Here is a 26733-nt window from a genome sequence, read left to right on the forward strand (position 1 = left end):
GAGGAGTTTGTGCCATGTGGACTGGTAGTGTGCACCTATAATACCAGCACAGTAGAGGATGAGGCAGGAGCACTGAGTGTGTGGTCAGTCTAAAAAGCAAGATCCTGTCTAAAGTAAGGCTGACCTTGAGCTCCTTTCCTCCCCGCTCTAAATTTTATTTTACATATGTGTGTGCACAAGGTGCCTGCCCGAAGCCTGAAGAGGTCAACAGGAAACATTGGATCCCTGAAACTGGGTCAAAGACCCAATTGTGGGCTGACATGTTCCTGCCTAGATCCCAGGGTCCTCTACAAGAGCAGCCAGTGCTCTTAGCTCTGAATGATCTCTGCAGTACACCCTGATTTTCTGGCCTCTAATTCCCAAGGGCTGGTATTGCATCATACTTGGCTAGCATAAAGACCAGACTTACCTTGAACTCACCAAGATCCTCCTGTCTCTGTCTTGATGTGTCCAGCTGTGCAGTCTTTTTAGTGTCAATGTTTTGTCTGCATGTTTTTATGTTTGTGCACCACGTCGGCGCTGGGTGGATGGGTGGGTGGGGGGTCAGAGGGGGGCATGGATTCTCTGGAGCTGCAGTTAGGGATGGTGAACCACATTGTGGGTACTGGGACTTGAACCCAGGTCCTTTGCAAGAGCAACAAGTGCTCTCAACAACCTAGCCAGCACCCTTGTAGTATTTTAAAGCACAAGTTTCCCTCACATCTTGCAAACTGGCCATAATATACACGGCAGCAGCGCCACCGTAACCTTTGAGCGTTTAGACTCAGGACTACAATCTCCCAGTGGGCACCGCGGAACCTCTGGGTTGCGTGACCATAAAATGACCAATAGCCGAGGAGCTCAGGAAGGTAGCGCGTTATCTCAGCCTACCCGCACTGAACCGCGAGACTACCTCTCCCATAAGCCACTGCGGGCTTGACTATCTTATCTTTTCCAGACTTGGCGAGGGCGGGGCATGTAAGGACTCCTCTTTCCCGGCAGGCGCTGCGGCCAGAGGAGGCGCGGGACTTCATTTCCCAGCAGGCCTCAGGCGGCGGGCCCCGCGGTGCCTTGTGTGGGATGTAAGCGCGGAGGTGGGCTCGGGGGACCGAGGCCAGGACTCTCCTTGGGACTTGCGGGAGGCTGGTTTGGGTTTGCCTTCTGGACAGGCTCCAGAGGGCCGGGTAGAGGTCATAGGGACCGGGAGGGGTGACCTTTGAGGGTCCCCAGAGAGGTCTCTGGGACGCAGCCTGCTCCGGGCTGGGGGTCCCGGGATTGTAAGGAACAAGAAGGCCCCACAACCTTGGTTGCAGGGTCTCCGCGACCGAGCCGCCGCCCGTGAGCGCAGGACGAAGCGGCTGGCGAAGCAGAATTGTGGCGGAGGGTAGAGCCTTCGCTGAGCCTGGGAGGGGGCTCTCCCGCCGAGCCCGACCCTCCCTCCCTCGGCTCGCCCGCAGGCCACCGCCCGCCGCCATGGGGCTGAAGGCCGCGCAGAAGACACTGTTCCCTCTGCGCTCTATCGACGACGTGGTGCGCCTGTTCGCTGCGGAGCTGGGCCGGGAGGAGCCTGACCTGGTGCTCCTGTCTTTGGTCCTGGGATTCGTGGAGCATTTCCTGGCTGTCAACCGTGTCATCCCCACCAACGTGCCCGAGCTCACCTTCCAGCCCAGCCCTGCACCCGACCCTCCTGGCGGCCTCACCTACTTCCCGGTGGCCGACCTCTCCATCATTGCTGCCCTCTATGCCCGATTCACCGCCCAGATCCGCGGCGCTGTCGACCTCTCCCTCTACCCTCGAGAGGGGGGCGTTTCCAGCCGCGAACTGGTAAAGAAGGTCTCGGATGTCATATGGAACAGCCTCAGCCGCTCCTACTTCAAGGACCGTGCCCACATCCAGTCCCTCTTCAGCTTCATCACAGGTTGGAGTGCGACAGGTGGTCAGGGGAGCCATCGAATGTTGGCTTACCTCTTCTAGTTGTCTGAACAATATGCTTTACAGCCCATTTGAGACCTGTAAACCTTGTAGAGTGGGGCAGGGATTATTTCTCCTTTGCAGCTGTAGAGACATACTCCCGAAGAGGGGAAATGATGTTCTAATGTCCCAATGACAGGGCTGGAACTGGAACCTGATCGTTTGGTACCAGATCTTACCCTCTACTCCTTCAGCACCCCCAACCCTGCCATGGGTGAGCCACAGGAATGTGGTGGCCCAACATATGGGGAAAGAGGGTGGCAGCAGCTTGGGGAAGTAGGACAAAGGGATGGATACATTTGAAACAATTAAATGAGATGATGCCTATGAAAATATTTTTAAAGGAAACACAGACTTGAGCTCAAGAAGGCTAAGGACTTGCAAAGTGCTTCAGCTCCTGGTGCATGGTATTGAGCAAGAATCTGATGCTATTTCTGAGCTTAGCAGAAAAAAAGTGTTGAGATGTTAGTCAAGGCGTGGGCCCAGGGTGTGGGTGAGTGGGGGGTTTGTAGAGTCATGGGTTTGCTCTCCCTGTTACAGTCTAATAGGTGGACAGTAAGACACTGGGTTAAATCATTATGTTAACAGAAGTGTGTGATGTAAAAAGAGAGGGACAGTTTCTGGCTGGGTGGAGCTGAGATCCAGGAAGGTCTCTTGCTGGGGTTGGGTTAATGGGAGAGGTCCCTGAGCATGATGGGTAGGAGCATGTGAGGCTTGGACACAGGCTTGAGAGGTGTTGGGGAGCAGCATGGCCCCCTTCTTCCAGGCCAGAGCTCTCACTACTTCCCTCTTCTACAGGCACTAAACTGGACAGCTCGGGCGTGGCCTTTGCAGTGGTGGGAGCCTGCCAGGCCTTGGGTCTACGAGATGTCCATCTGGCCCTGTCTGAAGATCATGCTTGGGTGGTGTTTGGGCCCAATGGGGAACAGACGGCTGAGGTCACCTGGCATGGCAAAGGCAATGAAGATCGGAGGGGCCAGACAGTTAATGCTGGTGTGGCTGAGCGGGTATTGTATCCCCCCAATCTCTCTTTCTTCCCTGGCTAGCCCACGTCCTCTGGGGGAGTCTACTTCCCTGGCCATGCTCCTCTCATCCTATCAACTGTCTGTGTGTATGTATCAAGGGGGAAGGCAGATTCAAGTTACCATTCCCTAGAACAGACTCAGGGTAGGACATCCTGAGACGTCTACTTTTGTGCCTTTCCAAGAGCTGGCTGTACCTAAAAGGATCATACATGCGTTGTGACCGTAAGATGGAGGTGGCGTTCATGGTGTGTGCCATCAACCCTTCCATTGATCTTCACACTGACTCCTTGGAGCTGCTGCAGCTGCAGCAGGTGAGCAAACTGCCTCTTCTCAGGCCCCCCTTCCCCTTGTGTGAAATGGACTGGCCTTTCTCAATGCTCAAGGGAGAATGGAGTTGAGACATGAAAGGTTTTTGCTTTATGAAAGGACCGAGTCTTGAATTTTGCCTCCTATCTGGTGGAAGGGCCCTGTTGCTCCTGGACACCACTGTACCTGATAACGGCTCCCTTCTCCTCACACCTCTTTCCCTTTGGCTCTAGAAGCTGCTTTGGCTGCTGTATGACCTAGGACATCTGGAAAGGTCAGTAGAGGGATATGGTCAGACTAGACCTTGGGGGAGCCAGAGGACTGGGTGACAGCCTGGGTTTATTATCTCTTCCTAGGTACCCCATGGCACTAGGGAACTTGGCGGATCTGGAAGAACTGGAGCCCACCCCTGGTCGGCCAGACCCACTCACGCTCTATCACAAGGTGAGGGTACCTCAGAAAACAGCAACTCTTTTTCTGGGAGGAGGTAGGTGAAAAATGAAGAACTGCCGGTTGGTGGTGGTGAATGTCTTTAATCCCAGCACTCGGGAGGCAGATGCAGGTGGATCTCTGTGAGTTCCAGGAAAGGCGTCAAGCTACACAGGAAAACCCTGTCTCGGGGGGGTAAAAAAAAGAAGAAGAAGAAGAACTGTGTGCTGGAGGGTTTTTCCCGCCCTACTTTGTATTAGGCACATATATAATGAGGATAGTTGTGGGTTTTAGAAGTGTCCTCCATGCCGGGGCGGCACACACCTTTAATCCTAGCACTCAGGAGGCAGAGCCAAGCAGATCTCTGTGAGTTCGAGGATAGCCTGGGCTACAAAGCGAGTTCCAGGAAAGGTGCAAAGCTACACAGAGAAACCCTGTCTCGAAAAACCAAAAAAAAAAAAAAAAAAAAGACCTGCCCTGAGTCTGAGTGCTACCCTGCCTCTCTCTAGGCCTTGTTTTATAGGGTCACCACTGCTACTGTGTGTAGGTTTGGGCCTGGGATGGAGGTGGGAGAGAGTGGGGAGCACCAGGAGGGGTCAGCAGGGAATGGAGCCAGGATTGGAGTCAGGGAGGACTCTTTGGGGTCCTCCTTTGGTAGTGGGTCACTGATGAGGCATTTGTGCTAGCCCAGGCAGCGGGGGCCGCCGCCCTGAGGTTCCTCTCTCCACCCTCCAGGGAATTGCCTCAGCCAAGACCTACTACCAGGATGAGCACATCTACCCCTACATGTACCTGGCTGGCTACCACTGTCGCAACCGCAACGTGCGCGAAGCCCTGCAGGCCTGGGCCGACACTGCCACTGTTATCCAAGAGTGAGGATTCCCCTGCCAGGGCCTCCAGCCTGTCCTTCCTGTCACTTTCCAATCAGTCATTCAGGAGTGAGACCTTGTCCCAAGTCTTGTCCCCTCTCTGCTCAGCCCTGCACAGCCAAGGCTACCATGACCCAGGAAGAGGCTTATGCCTTTTCTTCCCTCCTCTCTCTGCCCAATTTCTTCTGCTCTGTGGTCGGTTGTCTTATCTATGGTGCCACTGTCTCTGCCCAGTTTCTGGTCCAGCCCTACTGTGGGGCACTGTCAACCATCATCTGTGTGGCAGCGGTGGGATGTCCCATGGGGCGCTGTCAACCATCATCTGTGTGACAGTCGGGATGTCCCGTGGGGGCGCTGTCCCGTGTCACCTGTGTGACAGTCGGGATGTCCCGTGGGGGCACTGTCACCTGTGTCACCCGTGTGACAGTCGGGATGTCCCATGGGGGCGCTGTCACCATCACCTGTGTGACAGTCGGGATGTCCCGTGGGGGCGCTGTCACCTGTGTCACCCGTGTGACAGTCGGGATGTCCCATGGGGGCGCTGTCACCTGTGTCACCTGTGTGACAGTCGGGATGTCCCATGGGGCGCTGTCACCTGTGTCACCCGTGTGACAGTCGGAATGTCCCGTGGGGGCGCTGTCACCTGTGTCACCCTGTGTGACAGTCGGGATGTCCCATGGGGGCGCTGTCACCTGTGTCACCTGTGTGACAGTCGGGATGTCCCGTGGGGCGCTGTCCCCTGTGTCACCTGTGTCCCCTGTGTCCCCTGTGTGCGTGTCTCACAGCTACAACTACTGCCGAGAAGACGAGGAGATCTACAAGGAGTTCTTTGAGGTGGCCAATGACGTCATCCCCAACCTGCTGAAGGAGGCGGCCAGCCTGCTAGAAGCAGGCGAGGAGCGGCCAGGGGAGCAAGCCCAGGTGAGGGGCAGGACTCCATTGGTCCAGCCTCCTTCCTAGGCATGTTGGACTGCATGGACAGGACTGGGGATTCTCTTTTGCTGGAGCTGATATCCTGGGTTCGGGTTTAAAGGGACTTGAGGGTGTTTTAGAACTAAAGCCTTCAGATTGATGCCCGTCTCTTTCATGGCCAGGTCCTCACCTGGGCTGGCTGCAGGTGAGGAACGGTATACTTCCTCTCCTCACACGCATACCACGGGTTGGCTTTATGAAAGGAAGGAGGTCCTGGCCTGCATTCACCTTAACTGAAACCAGGGCTTTGCCCAGATAGAGCCAGGTCTGACCTCTTCGCTGTCTTCCCTCTTGTTCAGGGCACCCAGAGCCAAGGTTCTGCCCTCCAGGACCCAGAGTGCTTTGCCCACCTGCTGCGATTCTATGATGGCATCTGCAAATGGGAGGAGGGCAGCCCCACACCAGTACTGCATGTAGGCTGGGCCACTTTCCTTGTGCAGTCCCTAGGCCGTTTCGAGGGACAGGTGAGAGGCCCCTATGCAGGGGGGCTGGGAACTGCAGCTGGTGATAGTAGCCCCAGGGGAGTGAGATTATTGCACGTGCCTGTCTGTGTGAGTACAGACAAAAGGAGACTCCCAGAAGGGCGGCCAGGGGCCGAGCCAGCGTTCTCACTGGTGACCCACCTTTCCCTTGGCCTGCACTCCTGCTCAGGTTCGGCAGAAAGTGCACATAGTTAGCCGGGAAGCAGAGGCAGCAGAGGCTGAAGAACCGTGGGGGGATGAAGCCCGAGAAGGCCGGCGCCGTGGTCCTCGCCGGGAGTCCAAGCCCGAGGAGCCACCCCCACCCAAGAAGCCGGCACTGGACAAAGGCCTGGGCTCTGGGCAAAGTACAGGGTCAGGACCACCTCGGAAAACGCCAGGGGTTGTCCCAGGTACTGCCCGTGGCCCCGAAGTCAGCAGTACTGCTCAGGCTCCAGCGCCCGCAGCATCGCCGCCACCGGAGGGCCCAGTGCTCACTTTCCAGAGCGAGAAGATGAAAGGCATGAAGGAGCTACTGGTGGCCACCAAGATCAACTCGAGCGCCATCAAGCTGCAACTCACTGCGCAGTCCCAAGTGCAGATGAAGAAACAGAAAGTGTCCACACCCAGCGACTACACACTCTCTTTCCTTAAGCGGCAGCGAAAGGGCCTCTGAACTGTTGGGGATTCCCTGACCAGGCTCCAGGCCCTGCCCTCACTCTCAGCAGGCTTCACCCTAATTCCCAGACTCTACCCACAGTCCTAGGGGGCCCAGAGCTATCCTCCAGTGACTGGGAACCTTCAGTTAGCTCCTTTAGGCTCTGGCTCGGTTCTTAGAATTTAGGTTTCATCTCCCACCAGCTGGCCAATTGGAACCTCATTGCAGGTCCATGTAACCAATCTTTAAAGGTCCACCCCTGACATTCAGTGGACCTCGATGGGAAGGGACCTTAGTCAAGCCTGACTAGTTTGGCATTCCTCCCACTTGGGGGCTGAGGTTGACCTTAGCCCAGGAACACTGATGCTACCTGGAAACCCGAGAACCAAGGACTCCATTCAGTCCCTAGGGGTAGATTTCCGCACTTTAGAGTTCCATCATTGGGGAATCCAGCCTCCAACCGTAAAGAACTTGTTGCTTCCTGAATTTGGAAATCTTTGCTTCCTCGCTCCCTAACCCTAGAGTCCTGGACACGAAGCTTTGACTCTTGTCTGTGAATACTGAGCCTCGCCCCCTTCCTGACCAAACTGGCCCCAGAACAGAGCAGGACCTCTTCCAACCCTCTGGGAACCTCCCCGAGGTCCCGGGAGGAAATCTGCACGGGGTGGGGGAGGGCCAGCCTCTTCCTGTTTTGTACATAGATTTATTTTTTAGTTCAAGGAAGATAAATACATTTTCTTAAAAAAAATGTGTCCGTGTTTCATCTGCGAAGTCGAGGATGGGGCGGGAGTGGACGTCCACTTTGCTCTGCCTTTGGATTTTGAACTTCATGCTCCGCACCTGTAGCGCGTCGAGAATCCGGGTGGGGAAGAGCCTAAGCTCCGCCCCTAGCTAGGGGACTTCCCCGCGCAGCCAGGGCGCCTCCTCCCGGCCAGGCAGGCGGAGGGGCATCCCCGGCCCCGCCCCGCCCCGGCCTGGCCCCGCCCCCACGGCCTCCGAGCCCCGGCGCTGCCCCCGCCAGCCCTCCCGCCTCGCCCCGCCCCGCCCCGCGCCGCTCCGCGCCGGCTCCGCAGCTTGCGCCGGCCGGCCGGTCCGGCGCCGGGCCATGGCGCTGTTGCGGGACGTGTCGCTGCAGGATCCGCGGGACCGCTTCGAGCTGCTGCAGCGTGTGGGGGCCGGGACCTATGGCGACGTTTACAAGGTGCGCTGTGCGGGGCGGCGGGACGGGCGGGAGTGCAGGAGGAGGGTGCATCCGCACATCCCGCCGCGGGAGCCGCGGCCCCGCCCCCTCCTCACCCCGCTTCTTGCCTTGCGCTCCTCAGGCCCGTGACACCGTCACGTCCGAACTGGCCGCGGTGAAGATCGTCAAGCTAGACCCAGGTGTGGGCCCGGGTGGGGCCTCTGCGCTCCAGGGAGGCGGGCGCGGGCGCGTGAGCTGGCGGGGGCGGAGAGTTGACATTTCCGAGACCCCCGAGAGGCTGTCCCCCGGAGAGACTAAGCTGGCACCTGCCCGGCAAGGAGAGAAACACTCTGTGCCCAGTTAGCACACAGGGGCAGAGTCTGGACTACCCCTGTGTGGCCCCCCATAATGCCTTGTGCTCCCCAGGGGACGACATCAGCTCTCTTCAGCAGGAAATCACCATCCTTCGTGAATGCCGCCACCCCAATGTCGTGGCCTACATTGGCAGCTACCTCAGGTGAGGTTGTTTACCCTCTTACTCCAGTCCGCCCTCGTGTGCCCTGCTGTGTGCCAATCCCAGCTCTTTGTACCCCCAGGAATGACCGCTTGTGGATCTGTATGGAGTTCTGTGGAGGGGGTTCGCTGCAGGAGATTTACCACGGTGAGAGCCAGGCTCCATGGCACATGGCCTTCCCCCATCCAACAAAGGGACAGGAGGGCATCCTCCAGGCTGAATTTGGGCTCCTCTCTGCTTCTGATTGGCTGTGTGACCTTGAGAGAATTGCTGTCCTTCTCTGGGCTCAGTATCCCAGCCTAATGTGGCTAACATCACTTTCCTGGAGTGGTGCCTGCTGCTTTCCACTATGCTGGGTGGCTTGGGAGGGTCACCAGATGCCTCAGGCGCTCTCTCCAGCCGTCATACTATCTATTTCAGCCACTGGACCCCTGGAAGAACGGCAGATAGCCTATGTGTGTCGGGAGGCACTGAAGGTACTGGTGGGCCCTTAGGCAGCACCCACTCTGGAATCCTCAGGAGTGTGGGCCTAACCCAGCTGGCCCTGTGGGGTGTGGGACCTTGGGATGGGCTGTCCCAGGGGCTGTGGGTCCTAAGGGGGAGGGGGCCCCAGTTCTGTTGCCGGAAGCAGCCCATTTCCCTCTTGGCTCAGTCACTTCCTGTTTGGGGAGAGGGGAGGAGGAAGCGGCTTGGGTGGGGGGCCCCAGTCCTGAGGAGGGGCTCAGGAAAGATGATTAGTGCTAAGTTGCTGTTCTCAAAGACTCCTCTTTGTCCCCAGGGGCTCCACCACCTGCATTCTCAGGGGAAAATTCACCGAGACATCAAGGTAGGGGTCAGCCAAGGGCATGGTTCAAGTCAGGAGGAAGCTGCCAGGCACCTGACAGGATCCTTTCTGTGTCCCCTCCAGGGTGCCAACCTTCTGCTCACTCTGCAGGGTGATGTCAAGCTGGGTCAGTACCGGGGCATGCCATGTGGGTAAGGGCTTAGCAGGGACTCAGAGACCATCATAGAATTGAGTGCTGTGGATCCTAGTCACTTGACTGCTCAAGCCTCAGTTTCCCCACTTAGGAGATGTAGCAATATTACCTGCTTGCAAATAGTTGGCTGAGGTTAGCTTGGGAGGGACCTGACATGAGATCAGGTTTTCAGAAATGGAAGACTGGTGAATCCCTCTCAGGCCTGGCCTTGCTTGGGACAGTTGTGGCTGGACCCAAGCTCTACCTGGAAAACCCCGGGCCCTGGGGTGGGAAGTCAGTGAGGCCCTGGGGCTGGCAAGGGTCTCTTTTTTCCTGCAGCGGACTTTGGGGTGTCAGGTGAGCTGACAGCATCTGTGGCCAAGAGACGGTCTTTCATTGGTACTCCGTACTGGTAAGGTGGTGGGCGCCCTGGCAATAGGGGTAAGGTCCACAAGTAGGGTGCCTGGCCATCCCATCTGTGACCCTGACTCTAGGATGGCGCCAGAGGTTGCTGCTGTGGAGCGCAAAGGTGGCTACAATGAGCTCTGTGACGTCTGGGCCCTGGGCATCACTGCCATTGAGCTGGGCGAACTACAACCACCGTTGTTCCACCTGCACCCCATGAGGTCAGCCTAGCACATGCCCCTTCTCTGACCCTTGCCCTGCTGACCCTTGCCCAATAACCTCACATCCTCCCCAGGGCCTTGATGCTTATGTCGAAGAGCAGCTTCCAACCGCCCAAGCTGAGAGACAAGACACGTTGGTGAGTGCTCACCTGACAGCTGAGATGGCCTTTTCCAGCCCAGGCCTCCGGGATGGATGCTCTTGCCAAGGGTTGAGCTTGGTCCCCACTCTAGGCCCAGGACTCAATATGGACAGGAGGGAAGAGCTGGTGGCTTGTAATGGAAGCATTGCTACGGTGCAACAGCATCACTGTCCCAGCTGCTCCTTCCTGGGTGGCCGGCGGGGGCAACTGACAGGCTGCTTCTGTGCAGAGCTTAACCTGGGTCTGGGTGGGTGGGGCTTTTGTGCCCATAGGACCCAGAATTTTCACCACTTCCTCAAGCTGGCCCTCACCAAGAACCCCAAGAAGAGGCCCACAGCTGAGAAGCTTCTGCAGGTGGGAGGCAGGGGATGGCCTGGGGACTTGAGGCTCACAGAGAAGACCTGGAAGACAGGGGCCAACCTGATCAACCTTTGCTCCTCCAGCACCCATTCACAACCCAGCAGCTCCCTCGGGCCCTCCTCACCCAGCTCCTCGACAAGGCCAGCGACCCCCACCTGGGAACCCTCTCCCCTGAAGACTGTGAACTGGAGGTAAAGCAAGGACTGGGAAGATGGATCAACCCCACCTGGTTGGAAGGGGCCTGCAGGTGGTATAAGTCAGCATCGCCTGGACTTGTGGAATTCCAGCACCGAGCCTCTCTCTAGTCAAGCCCACCCGCCATGAATCTTTTGAGTGGGTCTTGCCTCACTGCACGCCCTCAGGTCCAAGCCAGCCAGGACTATGACTAAGCTATTTTCCTTCCTGTGTGGCCTTTGGCAAGTTTCTTGACACTTCTGTGCCAGCGTTCCCATCTGTGAAATGAGGGTTATTGTAATTCATAGTAACCTTAGAGGGTTGTCATGAAAACAGAATGAATGTCAAGACCTGGAAGAATTCCTGGCAAGGGGTGAGTACTGGGTTCGAGTCTGCTGTGTGTGTTCTTTTTTAGACCCAGGATATGTTTCCAGATACCATCCATTCCCGGGGCCATCATGGTCCGGCTGAGAGGACCCCCTCCGAGATCCAGTGTAAGTCTTCTGACAGGGCCAAATGCACCCATGGATCTGGTGTTATTTTGGGGGGCCATCATGAGACTTTGACCCCTCCTAACCCAATACTCCTAACCCAATACTCTGGATCCCTAGTTCACCAAGTGAAATTTGGTGCCCCCCGCCGGAAGGAGACGGATCCTCTCAACGAACCGGTGAGGCATTGGCTATGTGAAGGAAGGGGTGTGTGTGTGGTGGTGGTGGTGGTGGGGGTCAGATGTGCAGATGCAGGAGGAGTGTCCCAAATCAAGGCCAGTCTGAAGCAGGGCTTGCCTGTGTCACCTGGGGTGCCGGGCTGGAGGCTCCTCCTAGGCCGTTTTCCTTTAGATGGCACTGGAAAGTGGAAGAATGGCTGCCCCCCTTCCACAGGACTGAGGATGCCCCACTTGAGCGCATTCCTCACTGCCTGTCACAGGATCATGCCATCCCCTCTGCTCTTCCTCTCTGACCCCACAGTGCCCCTCTCTCGGCCCTGCTGACTTACTGTCTCCCTCTCTGTTTTGTCTCTTGCAAAAATAGCCTCCATCTGTCTGTCTGTCTGTCCTCTCCTGCTATCCTTTTCTCTTTGTTAATGTTGAGACAGGATCTCTGTCTCACTCGAGCTAGCCTTGAACTCTCCCTGTAGTCTAGGCAGGCCTTGAATTTCAGCTCCGTCTTTTGATACCCTTCTCTTTTTTTTCTTCACCTCTCTCCTGATGTCTGCGCCTTGGTTTCCTCCAGTGGGAGGAGGAGTGGACACTGCTGGGAAAAGAGGAACTGAGTGGGTGAGTGAACAAGCCTGGGGACGCTGAGGGGCAGCTTGGGTCTTATGGAAGACTGACCATCGACCCCTTCCTCTGGCCCAGGAGCCTGCTGCAGTCGGTCCAGGAGGCCCTGGAGGAAAGGTGAGGGGCCCGTCCCTGGGATGCAGAAGGCCTCCAGGCCTGGGGTCAGTCTCATTTCACACCACATCATGCCATCTGCTGTGTCCCTGCAGGAGCCTGACTATTCGGCCAGCCTTAGAACTCCAGGTATGGATCGGGAGAGGGTGAAGTAAGCCGTGTGCATAGGGTGCCTTGGGGTAGAGGGCATCACAGGGCACCTGCTGATGGTCAGGCTGTTTTCTGACCCTCTTGCCAGGAGCTGGACTCCCCGGATGATGCCATGGGAACCATCAAACGGGCCCCGTTTTTGGGGCTGCCCCTTACTGAGCCAGCACCTGATGATGGTGCCCAGTCCTGCTCCCCAGGTGAGGCCCAGACTTGGCAGGCCAGGAGGAATTCTGGGGCAGGGCCAGGGCTTGGAGTCACTCTGGTCTATGCGTATAGGAACCCTGTCTGCACCTCCACCTGGCCCTGGCAGCCCACCATTGCTGCCCACTGCCTGGGCCACCCTGAAGCAACGGGAGGACCCTGAGGTGAGAAGGCACCAGAGGGGTGGGAGGTGAGCTGGAGGGTGTCACCTTGGCCCTGACTCCTTCCCTCCCACACAGAGATCATCCTGTCACGGCCTTCCGCCCACCCCCAAGGTGCACGTAAGTGTTTACTGGGCATCCCCAGGCCCCGCTGTCCTGGCCTTTCCACTGGTCCCTCACCAGCTACTTGCTTCCTCCCCAGATGGGTGCCTGCTTCTCCAAGGTCTTCAATGGCTGCCCCCTGCAGATCCATGCTGCTGTCACTTGGGTTCACCCTGTGACTCGAGGTGGGCCGGGGTAGAGCAGAAGCAGTAACCTAGGACACCCTTAGGTTTGGGCCAGGGGGGTGTGGCAGCCTCTGACCCCAAACCCACGCTTGCAGACCAGTTCCTGGTAGTAGGGGCTGAGGAAGGCATCTACACCCTCAACCTGCATGAGCTGCATGAGGATACACTGGAGAAGGTGAGGCCTCTTGGCTGGGGGGGGTAGGAGGGGTGGAGGCACAGGGGTCCCGGGTGCTGACCACCTGTTTCCTGTCTTCGGCCCAGCTCATCTCCCAGCGCTGCTCCTGGCTCTACTGTGTGAACAACATATTGCTATCACTCTCAGGTAGGGGGAGGGTGCAGAGGCAGCCAGAGCACCCCTCCCCAAACTTTCTCTGAGCCCTGTGTGATTTTCCCCTTCTGCTTCAGGGAAATCCACGCACATCTGGGCGCATGACCTGCCAGGCCTCTTTGAGCAGCGGAGACTGCAGCACCAGGCACCCCTCTCTATCCCTACCAACCGTATCACTCAGCGCATCATCCCCAGGTCAGCAAGTGTGGCGTGTGGAGGAGGTCCAGAATAGTGCCAACTGGTTGGGGACTCTGCCAGGATCTTAGTCATCACTTAGGCACTTTCTGTCCCTGAGGCCGTTTCCTCCTGGTCAGTACAGTTGGTGGCCTCGCCTCCTGTCCACCTGGCCTGTTGAAATGCACAGAGGGATGTGAGTGTGGAAGTGCTTTGTAGATGGTGGGGCTGTGGGCTTCATCCAGCAGTTTAGTGGGCCCTGTGCTGGGCCTGGCACGTGGGTCAAGAGAAACCCTGCATTGGAGAAACAAAGGACTCCCGGAGGGGCGGGAGTGGGCTTGGAGAGAGTGTTCTGGAAGTCAGGAGGCTGAGACAGCTCAGAGTTAAGAGAGTACATTCCAGTGCTGGAGGGACCACGAAGCCAGGCCTGGGCAACCCCGGGGTGGTATTTGGCCTGAAGGCTGAGAGCCGCACAGGTGGCCGAACCCTTCCTCTGTTGCCAAGCCTAGGACTTGGGCTCTTGTCCAGTGGACGGCAGCGCTATCAGCATTTCAAAGGACTCTGTTGTGTTCTGGTCAGTATGCTTCGTGTCGAGGTGGTTCAGCTCACTGTCTAAGAGCCGTCTGTGCTGGTGTGGCGGCTCACGCCTGACATTCCAGCGATCAGGAGATTGAGGCAGGAAGATCTTAAGTTTGAGGCCAGCCTGGGCTACATAGGGAGACTTTGTCTCAAAAACAAAAACATGGTGGTGCATGCCTGTAATCTCAGCACATGGGGGGTAGGGGCAGGAGAATCAGGAATTCATGGTTATCCTTGTCTACCTATTGAGTTTGAGGCTAGCCTGAGCTATGCGAGTTCTTGTTCCTGAAAACAGAATGTACGGGCCATGTAAGGACTACAGTAGGGATGGGATTTGGGAAGCAGCATGGTCAGGTCTGGACACTGGCTGCAGAGGAGCCCACTGCAGAAGATAAGCAGCCGAGCGTCAACGTGCAGTGTGAGGGGCAGCAGTCAGCTGGTAACTTTGTAGCCCATGTCGTCCTCGTATGTGCAGGGCTCCGGGACATCTGTGGACCGAAGGGACCTGTGCCCCTTCTCTTTATGCCATTCTTTTGTGGAGAAGAGGAAGATGGTGGACCTAGAAATGAGGCTCTTTGGCAGTGATGACTCAGAGCATGCGCCGTGGGGAAGAGTAGGAGGAAGAAGAGGACTTTGAAGGGCTGTTCTGAAAGCCTTCATGAGAAAGCGCTGTTTGAGCCAAGACTGAGGAAAGGGCTGAGGCTGTAGCTTGCTTGCAAAGCGCTTGCCTAGCATATATGGGGCCCTAGGCTTAGTCCCCAGCTCTGTAGGAAGAACCTAGGACTTACTTATGGGGCTGGCAAGGTTGCTCAGTGGGTAAAGACACCTGCCACCTGATGATCTGATTTCAGATCCTGGGACCAGTTGATGGGATGAGAGGATCAACTCTTACAGGCTGTTCTCTTATCGCCACACGCACACCATGGTGTACACACACACACACACACACACACACACACACACACACACATGAATGCATGATAAGGAAAAAAATTAATTAGTTTTCTGAGACAAGGTTTCTCTGTGTAGCCCTGGCTGTCCTAAAACTCGCTCTGTAGACCAAGCTGGCCTCAAACTCACAGAGATCTGCCTGCCTCTTCCTCCTGAGTGCTGGGATCACAGGCGTGCATTAGCACTGCCAGCCAGTACATTTAATTTTTAAAAGAAGCCAGCCTGGTCTACAGAGTGCGTTCCAGGACAGCCAGGGCTACACAGAGAAACCCTGTCTTGGGGGTGGGGTGAGGTGGGGTGGTGAATTAGAGAGTTGTGGGTATGTAGGGAGAGTTATCCAAGGAGAAGAGGTGCCCAACACAAAGGTCCCAGCGCAGAGTGGGAAGGCTTGCTTGAGGGACAGGAGACAGGAGATCACAGACTGTCTGTCTCCAGGGAGGCACTAGGCTGGGACTCAGCAGTGGGAGGCCGCTGGTAAGGCATGACTGGCAGGCACTGAGGTCTTCGTGGGCTCTCTAGCTGAGAGAGGATGTTGGAGGCCAGCGGAAGCCTGTTGCAGTGGTCAGGGCTTGCAGTGGAGGTGTGGGCTGCAGTTGGAGTAGACAGTGAAGATTGGTCTGGTTCTGGTTTGCAAGCAGAGCCCGCAGGATGTCCTGGTGATGGGTGGTGTTTGGAAGGGAAAGGGGAGTCAAGGCTGAGCGCCCTGCGTCTGACCCAGGCGGAGGGAAGGATGGAGCTGTCATCAGCTGTGAGTGACGTCTGAGTCTGGGCTGAATTCAGATTGGCCACATTAAATAAATTATATGCCTGTCATCTCAGCATCCAAGAAGTTGAGGCAGGGAGGGTTACTGAGGTTTGATGCTACAGTGTGAGACCCTGTCTTAAAACTTACATTTCAGCTGGGCGTGGTGGCGCACGCCTTTAATCCCAGCACTCGGGAGGCAGAGCCAGGTGGATCTCTGTGAGTTCAAGGCCAGCCTGATCTACAGAGCGAGATCCAGGACAGGCTCCAAAGCTACAGAGAAACCCTGTCTCGGAAAAACAAAAACAAAAAATAAAACAAGGGGATGGGGATTTAGCTCAGTGGTAGAGCTCTTTGCCTAGCAAGCGCAAGGCCTTGGGTTCGGTCCTCAGCTCCAGAAAAAAACAAAACAAAAAAACCCTTGCATTTCAAAAGATGCACCCATGTTTTTTGTGAGTGGGACCTCCCTAGTCCATCTGGGAGAGCTGGAATGCCAAGAAGAGTGGACCAGGTGGGGTCCCCAGTATTATTATGACCAAGCCAGGCCAGGGGCAGCAGTATTGGGGAGACCTAGAGGAGACCCTTATCTACAGAGCTCACACCAAGCCTGGATGTGGTGTCCTGTGGCCTCTGGGCTTCCTGAGCCTCCATTCTGACACCACCTGAGGCAGCAGGCTTGGCAGAGTCCTGGCAAGTCAGGGGCAGCTCTGGGCCTGTGTCTACTTTGAACATAAAGAAGGGAAGAAAGGGAATTCTTTTAGAGGAAACACGAGATGCAGACCTACCCAGATGCTGGCTGGTGGGAGAGTGGGAGGAAAAGCAAGGGCAGAGGGCAGTACAGTGAGGTAGACACTGCTTCCTCCCAGGGGCCTGTCCTGGCAGGCCCACAGACAGGACCTGAGTCACTGGGAGGAGATTGCCTTGTTAACAGCTTAGTTCCTCAGATGAGGAAACACTCTCAAATGGTCAGTCCCCTGAGGGTGTGGGGGACTCCCCATAAGACAGCTACCCATTGGCCCCACAGGGCCCTAAGCCTTGGCTGTAGGTGCAGAAGGCAGGCCATTTACTGTTTGAAGTCTACATTCCCCAGGGCCTGTTTGCCAGTCTTTGAAATGGGTTGAGTATGCTCAAGCTGGGACCTGCCTCAGCTTCTGGTCTCCACACTAGCTGCTTCACCTGGCAGTGAGGAAGCACACTCACAGACATAAGTGACTTGTTTAAAACCACACAGAGCTGGGTGGTGGATGCCTTTAATCGAAGCACTCGGGAAGCAGAGCCAGGTGGGTCTCTGAGTTCAAGGCCAGCCTGGGCTATGGAGGGAGATCCAGGACAGCCAGGACTGTTTCATAGAGAAGCCCTAGATAGATAGATAGATAGATAGATAGATAGATAGATAGATAGGTAGGTAGATAGGTAGGTAGATAGGTAGGTAGGTAGATTAGATAAGATAGATGGATAGATAGATAGATAGATAGATAGATAGAACCACATAGAACCTAGGGTGGTGATTTTTACCTGTAATCCTAATACTCTGGAGACTAAGGCAAGTGCAAGAGGGTTGCCCCAAAGCCTAAGCTAACCTAGGCTACAGAGTAAGACTGTCAAAATCTAAATGAGAGCTGGTGAGATAGCTTGTCAGGTAAAGGTGGTCACTGCCAAGCCTGATGACCTGTGTTCCGTCTCAAGGACGCACATGGTGGAAGGAGGAACTGGCTCCTGCCCGTTTTCCTCTGCCCTCTACATATGTGCCATGAAGTCCTGTCCTCCATTGTCAGTCAGCCAACCAATGTAGAGAAGCACTTCCTTTTTCATAGTTTACATTTATTATTATTACTTTATTTGTTTTTGTTTGTTTGAGACAGGGTCTCTACATAGTCCTGGCTGTCCTGGAACTCACTATGTAGACCAGGGTAGCCTTGAAGTCACAGAGATCCTCCTGTCTCTACCTCCCATGGGCTGGGATTAAAGGTGTGTGCCACCATGCCCAATTACATTTATTATTTTTTTGGGGTGTGATGAACCCACGTGCCAGAGTATTCACGTTATAAGTCTTGATGGCAGATTCCTCTACCTAGCCATCTAGCCAGCCCAAAAAAAGTTAAAAAAGAAGAAAGACAAAAAAATGGAGGAGGGGGGAGAGGTGTCACAGATGGCACTGAATCTGGTGGCTCAGGCTTCTATATCAGTACCTGGAAGGCTGCAGCAAGATGATCAGGAGTTTGAGACTAGCCTGGGCTCCATGAACCCTGTCACCGGAAACTTACAAATGACCCAGGGCTGGAGAGATGGCTCAGTGGTTAAGAGCACTTACTGCTCTTCTAGGAGACCTGGGTTCAGGTTCCCATCGCCCACATGGTAGCTCACAACGACCTGTAACCTCAGTTTCAGGGAATCTGATGCCTTCTCACCTTTACCGGCACCAGCACAATACAGTGTACATACATACATACATGCAAGCAGACATTCATACACACAAAAATCAGCTTTTAAAAAAATCGAAAACAAAAGAACAGACAACCCTTCCTGGACACCCAGCCTAGGGAGCCAAGATGCTCACAGCTCCTCAGTCCCTTACAGCTCTTACAGGCACATTGCTAGGCACGGAGCCTAGTGTCTTATCCGTAAGGCAGGAGATGACAGTGACCACCTCACAGGGCTCAGGGTGGCCTCCATGGGTGGCTCCCAGAACATGTGCTGATTTTCACCTCTCCAGGCGCTTTGCCCTGTCCACCAAGATTCCTGACACCAAAGGCTGCCTGCAGTGTCGTGTGGGTAAGAGCTGGCCACATGGGGCTGGGAGAGGTTCTGAGTCTGAGCCCTTGCCCACCACCTTCTTCTCCTGCAGTCCGCAACCCTTATACAGGCAGCACTTTCCTGCTAGCTGCCCTGCCTGCCAGCCTGCTTCTGCTGCAGTGGTATGAGCCCCTGCAGAAATTCCTGCTGCTGAAGGTAGGAGAGCAGAGGGCCCTTGGGTGGCAGGATGCCTGCAGGAGAAACAGAGCCTAGCCTCTCTGCTGTCCCCCAGAACTTTTCCAGCCCTTTGCCCAGCCCGGCAGGGATGCTGGAGCCGCTGGTGCTAGACGGGAAGGAGCTGCCACAGGTGTGTGTGGGCGCCGAGGGGCCTGAGGGACCTGGCTGCCGAGTCCTGTTCCACGTCTTGCCCCTGGAAGCTGGACTGACTCCAGACATACTCATCCCACCTGGTGAGCAGCTGGGTGTTACAGGAAGGGCAGAGGTGAGGGAGGGCACACTTCAGACCAGGCTCTCTGATCGGGGCTTCTGTGAAGGATTTCATTAGACGAGCCTGGGCACAGTGCACAGGCCTGTGGTCCCTCTTCTGAGGCTGAAGCAGGAGGTCTGCGTGAACCCATGAGTTAGATGCCAGTCTGGGTAACATAACAATACTAAGCTTTAAGGAAAAAGGAAGGAAGAGGGGGAAAAAAAAGGCATGCTGGTATAAGCAGTTGGCAGGCTGAGTCAGGAAGATCCTGAGTTTGAGGCTAGCCTGGGCTATATAGAGTTCCAGGTAGTCTGAACTACATAGTGTGGTCCAGTGTCACAAGCAAAACAGGTCTAGGCATGGTGGCACATAACTTTAATCACAGCACACAGGAGGCAGAGCCAGGCGGATCATGAGTTAGAAGGCCAGCCTGGTCTACAGAGGGAGATCCAGGACAGCCAGGGCTACATAATAACAAAACCAAAAAAAAAAAAAAAAAAGATGGACCAAACTAAACTAAAAGTTCTTAGATTAAAAGGCTTGGTAGCCGGGTGGTGGCGGCGCACGCCTGTAATCCCAGCACTTGGGAGGCAGAGCCAGGTGGATCTCTGTGAGTTCAAGGCCAGCCTGGTCTACAGAGCTAGTCCAGGACAGGCTCCAAAACTACAGAGAAACCCTGACTCGAAAAACAAAACAACAACAACAACAAAAAGCTTGGTAGCCAAGGAAAAGCTGGCTGTCTATGCTTAAGCCTGAGCCAGCAACAGCAGCAGGAGGAGCTCTGGCCAGGTAGGCACTGGAGACTCCGTTCTGAACAGGGAAGGATGACATCTCAGCCATAAGGACAGCTGGCGCAGTGGGTAGAGAAGGAAAGGCTCCTGGTGCCAGGGGCCCTGCAGGATTTCATTCCTAATTTTCCTGTTGCTTTTAAAAAAAAAAAAATAATAATAATAATAATAATAAAGATTTATTTATTTATTATGTATACAGTGTTCTGTCTGCATGTTTGCCTGCAGGCCATAAGAGGGCGCCAGATCTCATTACAGATGGTTGTGAGTCACCATGTGGTTGCTGGGAATTGAACTCAGGACCTCTGTCAGTGCTCTTAACCTCTAAGCCATCCCTCCAGCCCCTTGCTTAAAAAATATATATTTTTGAGATTTATTTTACTTTATGAGTATGGATGCTTTGCCTTCATGACCAAGTGTGTGCCTTGGAGGTCAGAAGAGGGTGACTTGAAGTTCTAGAGGGTTGTGAGCTATTATGTAGGTGCTGGGAATCAAACCTGCCTCCTGGGGAAGAGCAGCCAATGCTCTTAACCACTGAGCCATCTCTGCAGCCCGCTCAGTATTAATTCTTACAGTGGCCTTGAAAGGAGGCTTTGTCGTATGTGAGTTACCAAAGAGAAAAATTAAGTTCAGAGAGAAGTGACGGTACCAGGTCACACATCTAGTGATTCTCACAGCCTGGTTTGTCTCCTAGAGGACTCTGGAACCCCACCCTCACTCCTAAGAAGCCTAAGAGCAAGTCCCTTGTTCTGAGTATGATCCCATAGGGCTAGTGTGAAGTGAGATATAGCTGTTCGGGACTGGCTGTACATGTCCCTTCAGTCCTTGGAATCCTGGAGTAGGTTGTGGCTCAGACAGGCTTTGCCTTGCTTCTCTGCCCACAGAGGGGATACCAGGCTCCGCCCAGCAGGTGATCCAGGTGGACAGGGACACGGTCCTGGTCAGCTTTGAACGTGAGTGCCCTAGGATCAGGGGTGGAGGGTTCTAGCAGGCCCAGGCCTGGCAAACATGGCATTGGCAGTTTTTGCCCTGCCCTCCTCCCTGTTCCCTCTACCTTGCAAAACTGTTAGATGACACTCCTAAAGCTAGCCACCAAGGTCTGTTCCCTTATTTGGCCACTTCCTCCCCTGAGGCTGACTACCAAAGTCCAGCTATCAATGTATTGAAGTCCAGCAATCAGAAGACCCCTTTTGGCTGCCTGAATTAACATGCCCAATGAAAATTAACCAACTCACCCTAACAAGGGTTCCCCTTTCCCTTTATAAACTGCCATTTGCCTGTGGGCCACATCTGACTCCCCTCTATCCAGAGGTGGTCCTTTGTCCCTCTGGGACAGATATCCCTCTCCCCTCCCTTGGTCCCTCCCCTTCTCCCTCCCCTTCTGTCTCTTGTCTTTGTCTCCTATTCCCTGACCTTTGTCTCCTTTGTGCTGGGAACCTGATCTTGGGGTGTCTTGTGCCAATTTTGAGGTTCTTTCAGTGGTGAGGAAGGCTTTATGGGTCTGCCATCCAAGAATGGAGTCACCTATCCTTCACCCACCAGCTCTCTCCCTGTGCAGGCTGTGTGAGGATCGTTAACCTGCAGGGTGAGCCCACAGCTGCACTGGCCCCACAGCTCACCTTTGACTTCCCTATTGAGACTGTTGGTGAGTAAGCCAGATGTGGGTATGGTGGTGTCCACAGTCCAGAAGCATGTGTGACTGACTTAGGCCTAGGGTTGGCAGTGGGACCAGGGTAGATTCCCTACTCCTGTTGGGGAGCCATCCTGGTCACCCTAGATCAGTGAGGACCCCTGTTGGTTGCCCTGGGTCAGGCCTTATGGCAAGGATTGGGGGATTCGTGGAGTGTAGGGTCAACAGAGCCCATTCTTCCAGTGTGCCTGCAGGACAGTGTGCTGGCTTTCTGGAGCCATGGCATGCAGGGCCGAAGCCTTGACACCAACGAGGTGAGTGGGGTTCAGGGACCTGACTGCCTCCAACTCTGAGGGCCCTCTTTAGAAAGGATCTGCTGGGGTGGTCTCAGAGTCCCTTGTCTTCCAGGTGACTCAGGAGATCACAGATGAGACCAGGATCTTCCGAGTGCTGGGGGCCCACAGGTGGGTAAAGGTGGTACCTGAAATGCACCTTCTATTGTGGATACCACCCCCAGGCTAGAGATGGGGGGGTTCACCTGGCTTTCCTGCCTTGCTCACCTTGTGCCTCCCCCCCACCAGGGACATCATCCTGGAGAGCATTCCCACTGACAACCCTGGAGCACACAGCAACCTCTACATCCTCACAGGTCACCAGAGCAGCTACTGAGCTGTCGCCCTGACGCCGCCCAGGCCTCAGTTGTCACCTCCAGCCTCTGCTGGGGCCCCAGAGGGCCGACCTAATTCTGAGAAGTGCTGGGGGGCAGGGAGGGGAGGTAGCCCACCCCCCTCAGCAATAACTGGACCAGAGGAAGCTGCGACCACCTACCCTTCCTGCAGTGTTTCACCCCCAGTGCAGGGGGCCCTGGGCAGGATGGGGCTGCCTGGCTGATCCATTCCATTTTCTCATTTTTCCTTTCTATGCTTTCTGCCAAGAGCCTGCCCCAGGTTCTATCCTGGGCAACATGTATTTAAGAGAGAATTATATTGGTATTAAAGCTGGTTGGTTTTATCCCATTAGTCCCTCTGAGGTGGAGGGGTTGAGCGCCCCCTTCTGCCCCTTTCTCCTCTCTCCTCTCGCTCTGTCCTGCAGGACACTTTCCTGGAAGCACTTGGCTGGTCTCAGGCATGCACCATGGAAGGGCAGTCCGCTGGCGCTTGGTGGAGTCTAGACTCAGGTGACACAAGCTAGTAGTTCAACAGCCATCTTGGACCTGCATCTTCCTGGTCCCTGCCCAGAGCAGCCTTCACTCAGTTTTATACATTGAGACATCTGTTGTAGTTTGGCGTCTCTGGATGCATGTACAGGAATTATAAGCACAGGGACCTGTCCAGGGCAGCCTTGCCCCAAGTAGGCTCTTGCTTGTGGTCTGTGGAAGGATGCCAGAAGCTAGCCAAGGAGCTAGCCACCATGTCCATGACCATTTCTGGGATCTGCACCCCAGGCCTGGCTGCAGTGTCCCACTACAGACCTATAACAGTACAGTGAAGCATCAGCTTAGCCAGGAAGATGGATCTAGGTCTCTGTAGTATTCATTTATTCCATGCCAGGCTTGGAGTCGCGACCAAGATACAGCTCAACCCCAGGAAATGGGTTGGAGCCCATGTCCCTGGTGGCTTAGCTTGTGCTTCATATTGCCCTCCCTTAGTCCCCTTGCAAAGGGCTCAGAGCCCCCTGGGCCAGATGCCCCCTCCCCTGTGGCCCCAGATACTGACTGGCTTGCCAATGACCAAGGCCACTGAAGGGAGGGTGGAGCACACAGTGCCAGGCCTGGGGACGCTAATGGGGGTTGTGGAGCGGAGGTCCAGAGCTCAGTGCTCCGTTTCAGCTCATTGCCCCCTCCTGACATTTAGAGCAAATGTTGGCAGAAGAAGGCCTTAGGCCTGGTGTGCTGGCTGCAAGTACTTGGCAGCTCAGTGAAGCAACGGGTGGGTGAGTGGGTAGGCCACAGCTCATGTGACTGAAATTTGTGGCCCTTGTGGCTGTCACTGTCCCATCTTCAGAGCCTCGATTGCTTGGTTTCTAGTGACCAAGAGGGTTGCTTGGCTGCATAGAGAGCCAGGCCAGGAAGAGGGATGGAATGTATATCCTCAGTGAGACTCCAGATCATCTGAAGGGCCAAGGGAGATCAGGCTACACAGTAAAATCCTAGCTTCCTGTATCCCGGATTTCTTGGGAGCATGCTGGTGGTGGGGATGAGAGGGGTTACCACCCAGCCCACACTTAACCCAGGTGCCCTGGGATAACTGGCCCTCAGACTTCGGAGTAGTGGGCTGCACACAGTGCCACCTTGTGGCAGCTGGCTCAGCCCAGAGTCCATCTGAAAAGGAGGTTTAGGGGTGTAGTATGCCAAATTGAGAGGCCTGTGAAAGGAAAGGCCCACTGAGAGTGTTGGGTGCCACAAGCCAAAGACAGCGCAAGCCAGGAATATGCACTGGAAGATGTCACTTTATTTATATACTTGTTTATAGACAGCCTTTTTCAAATACAAAAGAGAATTTGATGAAGCAGACTGGTGAATGCCTGTGATCGCAGTGCTCAGGAGGCAGAGGACTGTCTGTAGTCCAGCCTGGTCTACACAGTGAATTCCAGGCCAGCCAAGGTTATATGTAGTAAGATCCTGCCTCAAAAATAAATAAAACTTGTCTTTCATTTGTCCTCCAGTCCCTTCTAGAAGTATTTATGATATTTAAACAATTTGGTATATTTTGTATTCACATGGCAACAGTCCATATATCCTGCTGACTCTCTGAAAATACATTCTGGAGATCTTTCCATTATCATCCTGGCCTGTTTTTGTATAGCTTGTGCTGGGTGGTACATGTTTCAGGTGACTGATGTTAACTGAAAGGTCCTTATTGACGGAATGTATTTCTACTTTAATATCACAAACCACACTGCAATAAATAACTCCTGTCTGAGCCACTCTGTGTACTCAAGTGTGTTTCTGGGGAATCAATTCCTGGAAGTGGCATCTCTGGTTTGGAGTGGCTGTGTTTGCCACAGCGAGGTACCATACAAATGTCCCCTGTGGGTGTTACCTGTGGGATGGGGACTCTTCATCATTCTGTGGACAGAGATACATCACCAGGTATGGTGACTCACATCTGTCACCCAGCACTTTAGAGTCTGAGGCAGGAATGCCAGCTAGGGCTACATACCACGACCCTGCCTTAAAAAAGCCGAACAGAGAACATGGGCTCTAGCATGTTCAACAAACAGGCCTGTCAGCGCATCCCTGAAGGTGCAGAGGAGCCTCTGGAATGAGAGGGAGAGTGACGGAGAGCACAGGGCAGGGACCACTGAGTTTGGTTTCCCCAGGATGCACCATCAGCTAAAGCAGGGCGGTTGGGCAGTCAGGAAATGCTCTAAGTTCTTAATACAGCAACCAAAGGGCTTAAACCAAAGCAGTAAGTCCCATAAAATGGCCAGTGTGTGCTGTCAAGTGTTAGGAAAGCTCAGAAACTAGCAAGATAAACTATCAGCTTCCATGCATGCATGCACACAGGTCACAGGAGGCTGAGCACAGAGGTGCACATCTGTAACCCCAGCACTTGGGGTGCTGAGGCAGGAGAGAGCAGTTTAAGGCCAGCTTCAGCTACATAGTAAGAACGGCTTTTTTGGGACGGGGGACAAAAGTATGGAGGGAGGGTTGGGGATTCAGTGCTAGAGCGCTTGCCTAGCAAGCATAAGGCCCTGGGTTCGATCCTCAACTAAAAAAAAAAAAAAAAAGTATGGGGGAAACGAAAATGGCGGCCTTCCAGCTGGGGCCTCAGCAGGAGCAGGCACTGGGGAAGGGGGGTTGCCCAACTCACCTGGAGTGGAGTTGACAGTGGGGACTGTAGATACTATGCTTATGGCTTTGTTTTGGTCTACAATGGAGGGCAAACCCAAGGAGTACATTAGGCCCACACCCTGCCACCTGGCTTCATTTGCAGCCCTGGAAACCGTGTATATACTGTAAACAGAAAAATGTCCAGAATGAAGCCGGGTAGTGGTGGTGGCCGGCGCCTTTAGTCCCAGCACTGGGGAGGCAGAGGCAGGCCGCTCTCTGTGAGTTGGAGAGATCTGTGGGCTACAGAGTGAGTTCCAGGAAAGGCGCAAAGCTACATAGAGAAACCCTGTCTCAGAAAAAAAAAAAAAAAAAAAAGCAAGAAAGAAAACTGTCCAGAATGACCAATTTATGAAGTTGGTTACTTTGAAGCCGAGGCAGATGACTCGGTGGGCAAAAGCACTTGGATAGGGAGGTGGGAGAGTCAGCTCGGGGACCAACCAGCATGGAGTACTCAACACAGAGTCAGAGATGAGAGAGACCTCAATGTGGAAGGAGAACTGACTCCCGAATAGTGTCCTCTGACCTCCAGAGCCAGGCGGATCTCTGTGAGTTCGAGGCCAGCCTGGTCTACAGAGTGAGATCCAGACAGAGAAACCCTGTCTCAAAGAAACCACAAAAACAAAAACAAAAATCCAGGGAGATTCAGCGTGCTGTGAGTGGCACTGTCCCCTAGGCAGGGGGTCCTCAAGTGGAAGAGCCATTGTTTCCTCTGCTTTGACTAAGAATGTAACTGCTTTCCTCAAGCTCCTGTCCCATTCCCCTTAACAGACAGACTGTCCCTATAATTGTCAGCCAACTAAAGCTCTTTCCCTTAAAGTTCCTTTCCTCAGGGCATTTCTACAGTAACAGAAAGAAAACTGGGGTGGTAATCCCAGGTAAGGATTGGGAGAGATGGAGACTGTAGTTCATGCCTCCCTCCTAACCCTCTCTGTTTTTACAAAGCTTATAGCAGGTGTGGTGGCACACACCTTTGATCCCAGCACTCAGGAGGCAGAGGCAGGCGGATCTCTGTGAGTTTGAGGCCAGCCCGGGCTACAGAGTGAGTTCCAGGACAGCCAGGGCCAAAGAGAAATGTCTTCAAAAGCAAAGCAAAACAAACAAACAAACAAACAAACAAACAAACAAAAAACTTATTCTTCCTTTATGAATGAGTGCTTTGCCTGCAAGTGTACACATATACCATGTGTGTGCCTGGTGCCCTTGATGGCCAGAGAAGGCACTGGTTCCCTGGAACTGGAGTTAAGGACAGTGTGAGATACATGTGGTTGCTGGGGAAGATAACCTGGGTCCTCTGCAAGAGCAGCCAGTGCTCTTAACCGTGGAGCCATCTCTTACTCCCCATAGCATCCCCCTCATGTTCACATGCTCCACCAAGCGAGGAAGTCTAGGGCCGGGTGCAGCTTGGGGGCAGAACAATTGCTCAGCACGCACAGAGCCTTGGCTTCGATCCCCGTTGTTGCTAAATAGATCAATGGAAAGCACAGGCTAGTATGAATTCTAATTGGTCTTAATAATAAAAACCCAGAGTCAGATATCGGGGTAAATGCTGAAAGATCAGAGAAGTAAAGGGGCAGCCACTGGGGAGACTTCTTACCTCTACTGAGTCCTCAGACTGCGAAGGGCCAAGCTCCTGTCTCCTCCCACCTTACATTTCTGGGTTTTTTTATTTTTTTC

The 26733-nt window shown here is 54.5% G+C and overlaps 2 protein-coding genes across 4 annotated transcripts; both read left to right on the top strand.

The window, feature by feature from the left end:
- Positions 1-975: 975 nt before the first annotated feature.
- On the top strand, positions 976-7415 carry Men1 (menin 1). Of its 3 annotated transcripts, none has more exons than XM_036202950.1 (10): positions 976-1061; positions 1437-1897; positions 2749-2957; positions 3158-3286; positions 3515-3555; positions 3638-3725; positions 4446-4582; positions 5365-5500; positions 5851-6015; positions 6203-7415. In XM_036202950.1, coding segments are annotated over exons 1-10 (1851 nt in total). In that variant the 5' UTR covers positions 976-1059; the 3' UTR covers positions 6686-7415. The 3 variants fall into 3 exon arrangements, with proteins under 3 accessions (XP_036058843.1, XP_036058836.1, XP_036058851.1); XM_036202943.1 differs by having other exon boundaries at positions 986-1061; positions 1293-1897; positions 6203-7409; XM_036202958.1 differs by having other exon boundaries at positions 990-1073.
- A 309-nt stretch (positions 7416-7724) lies between these two features.
- Map4k2 (mitogen-activated protein kinase kinase kinase kinase 2) lies at positions 7725-22235 on the top strand. Its single transcript, XM_036202971.1, has 32 exons — positions 7725-7868; positions 7990-8047; positions 8274-8364; positions 8444-8508; positions 8782-8837; positions 9140-9187; positions 9269-9311; positions 9657-9729; positions 9812-9943; positions 10018-10080; positions 10356-10437; positions 10527-10634; positions 11033-11111; positions 11229-11287; positions 11853-11896; positions 11978-12016; positions 12109-12142; positions 12252-12360; positions 12440-12528; positions 12604-12645; positions 12728-12812; positions 12908-12987; positions 13074-13134; positions 13218-13335; positions 18300-18358; positions 18432-18535; positions 18612-18789; positions 20479-20547; positions 21153-21239; positions 21468-21538; positions 21633-21688; positions 21806-22235. Exons 1-32 carry the CDS (start codon positions 7773-7775, stop codon positions 21891-21893), a joined length of 2466 nt encoding a protein of 821 aa, XP_036058864.1. The 5' UTR covers positions 7725-7772; the 3' UTR covers positions 21894-22235.
- The last annotated feature ends 4498 nt before the right edge of the window (positions 22236-26733 follow it).

The sequence above is a fragment of the Onychomys torridus genome, chromosome 1, assembly GCF_903995425.1.
Source record: "Onychomys torridus chromosome 1, mOncTor1.1, whole genome shotgun sequence".
NCBI lineage: Eukaryota > Metazoa > Chordata > Mammalia > Rodentia > Cricetidae > Onychomys > Onychomys torridus.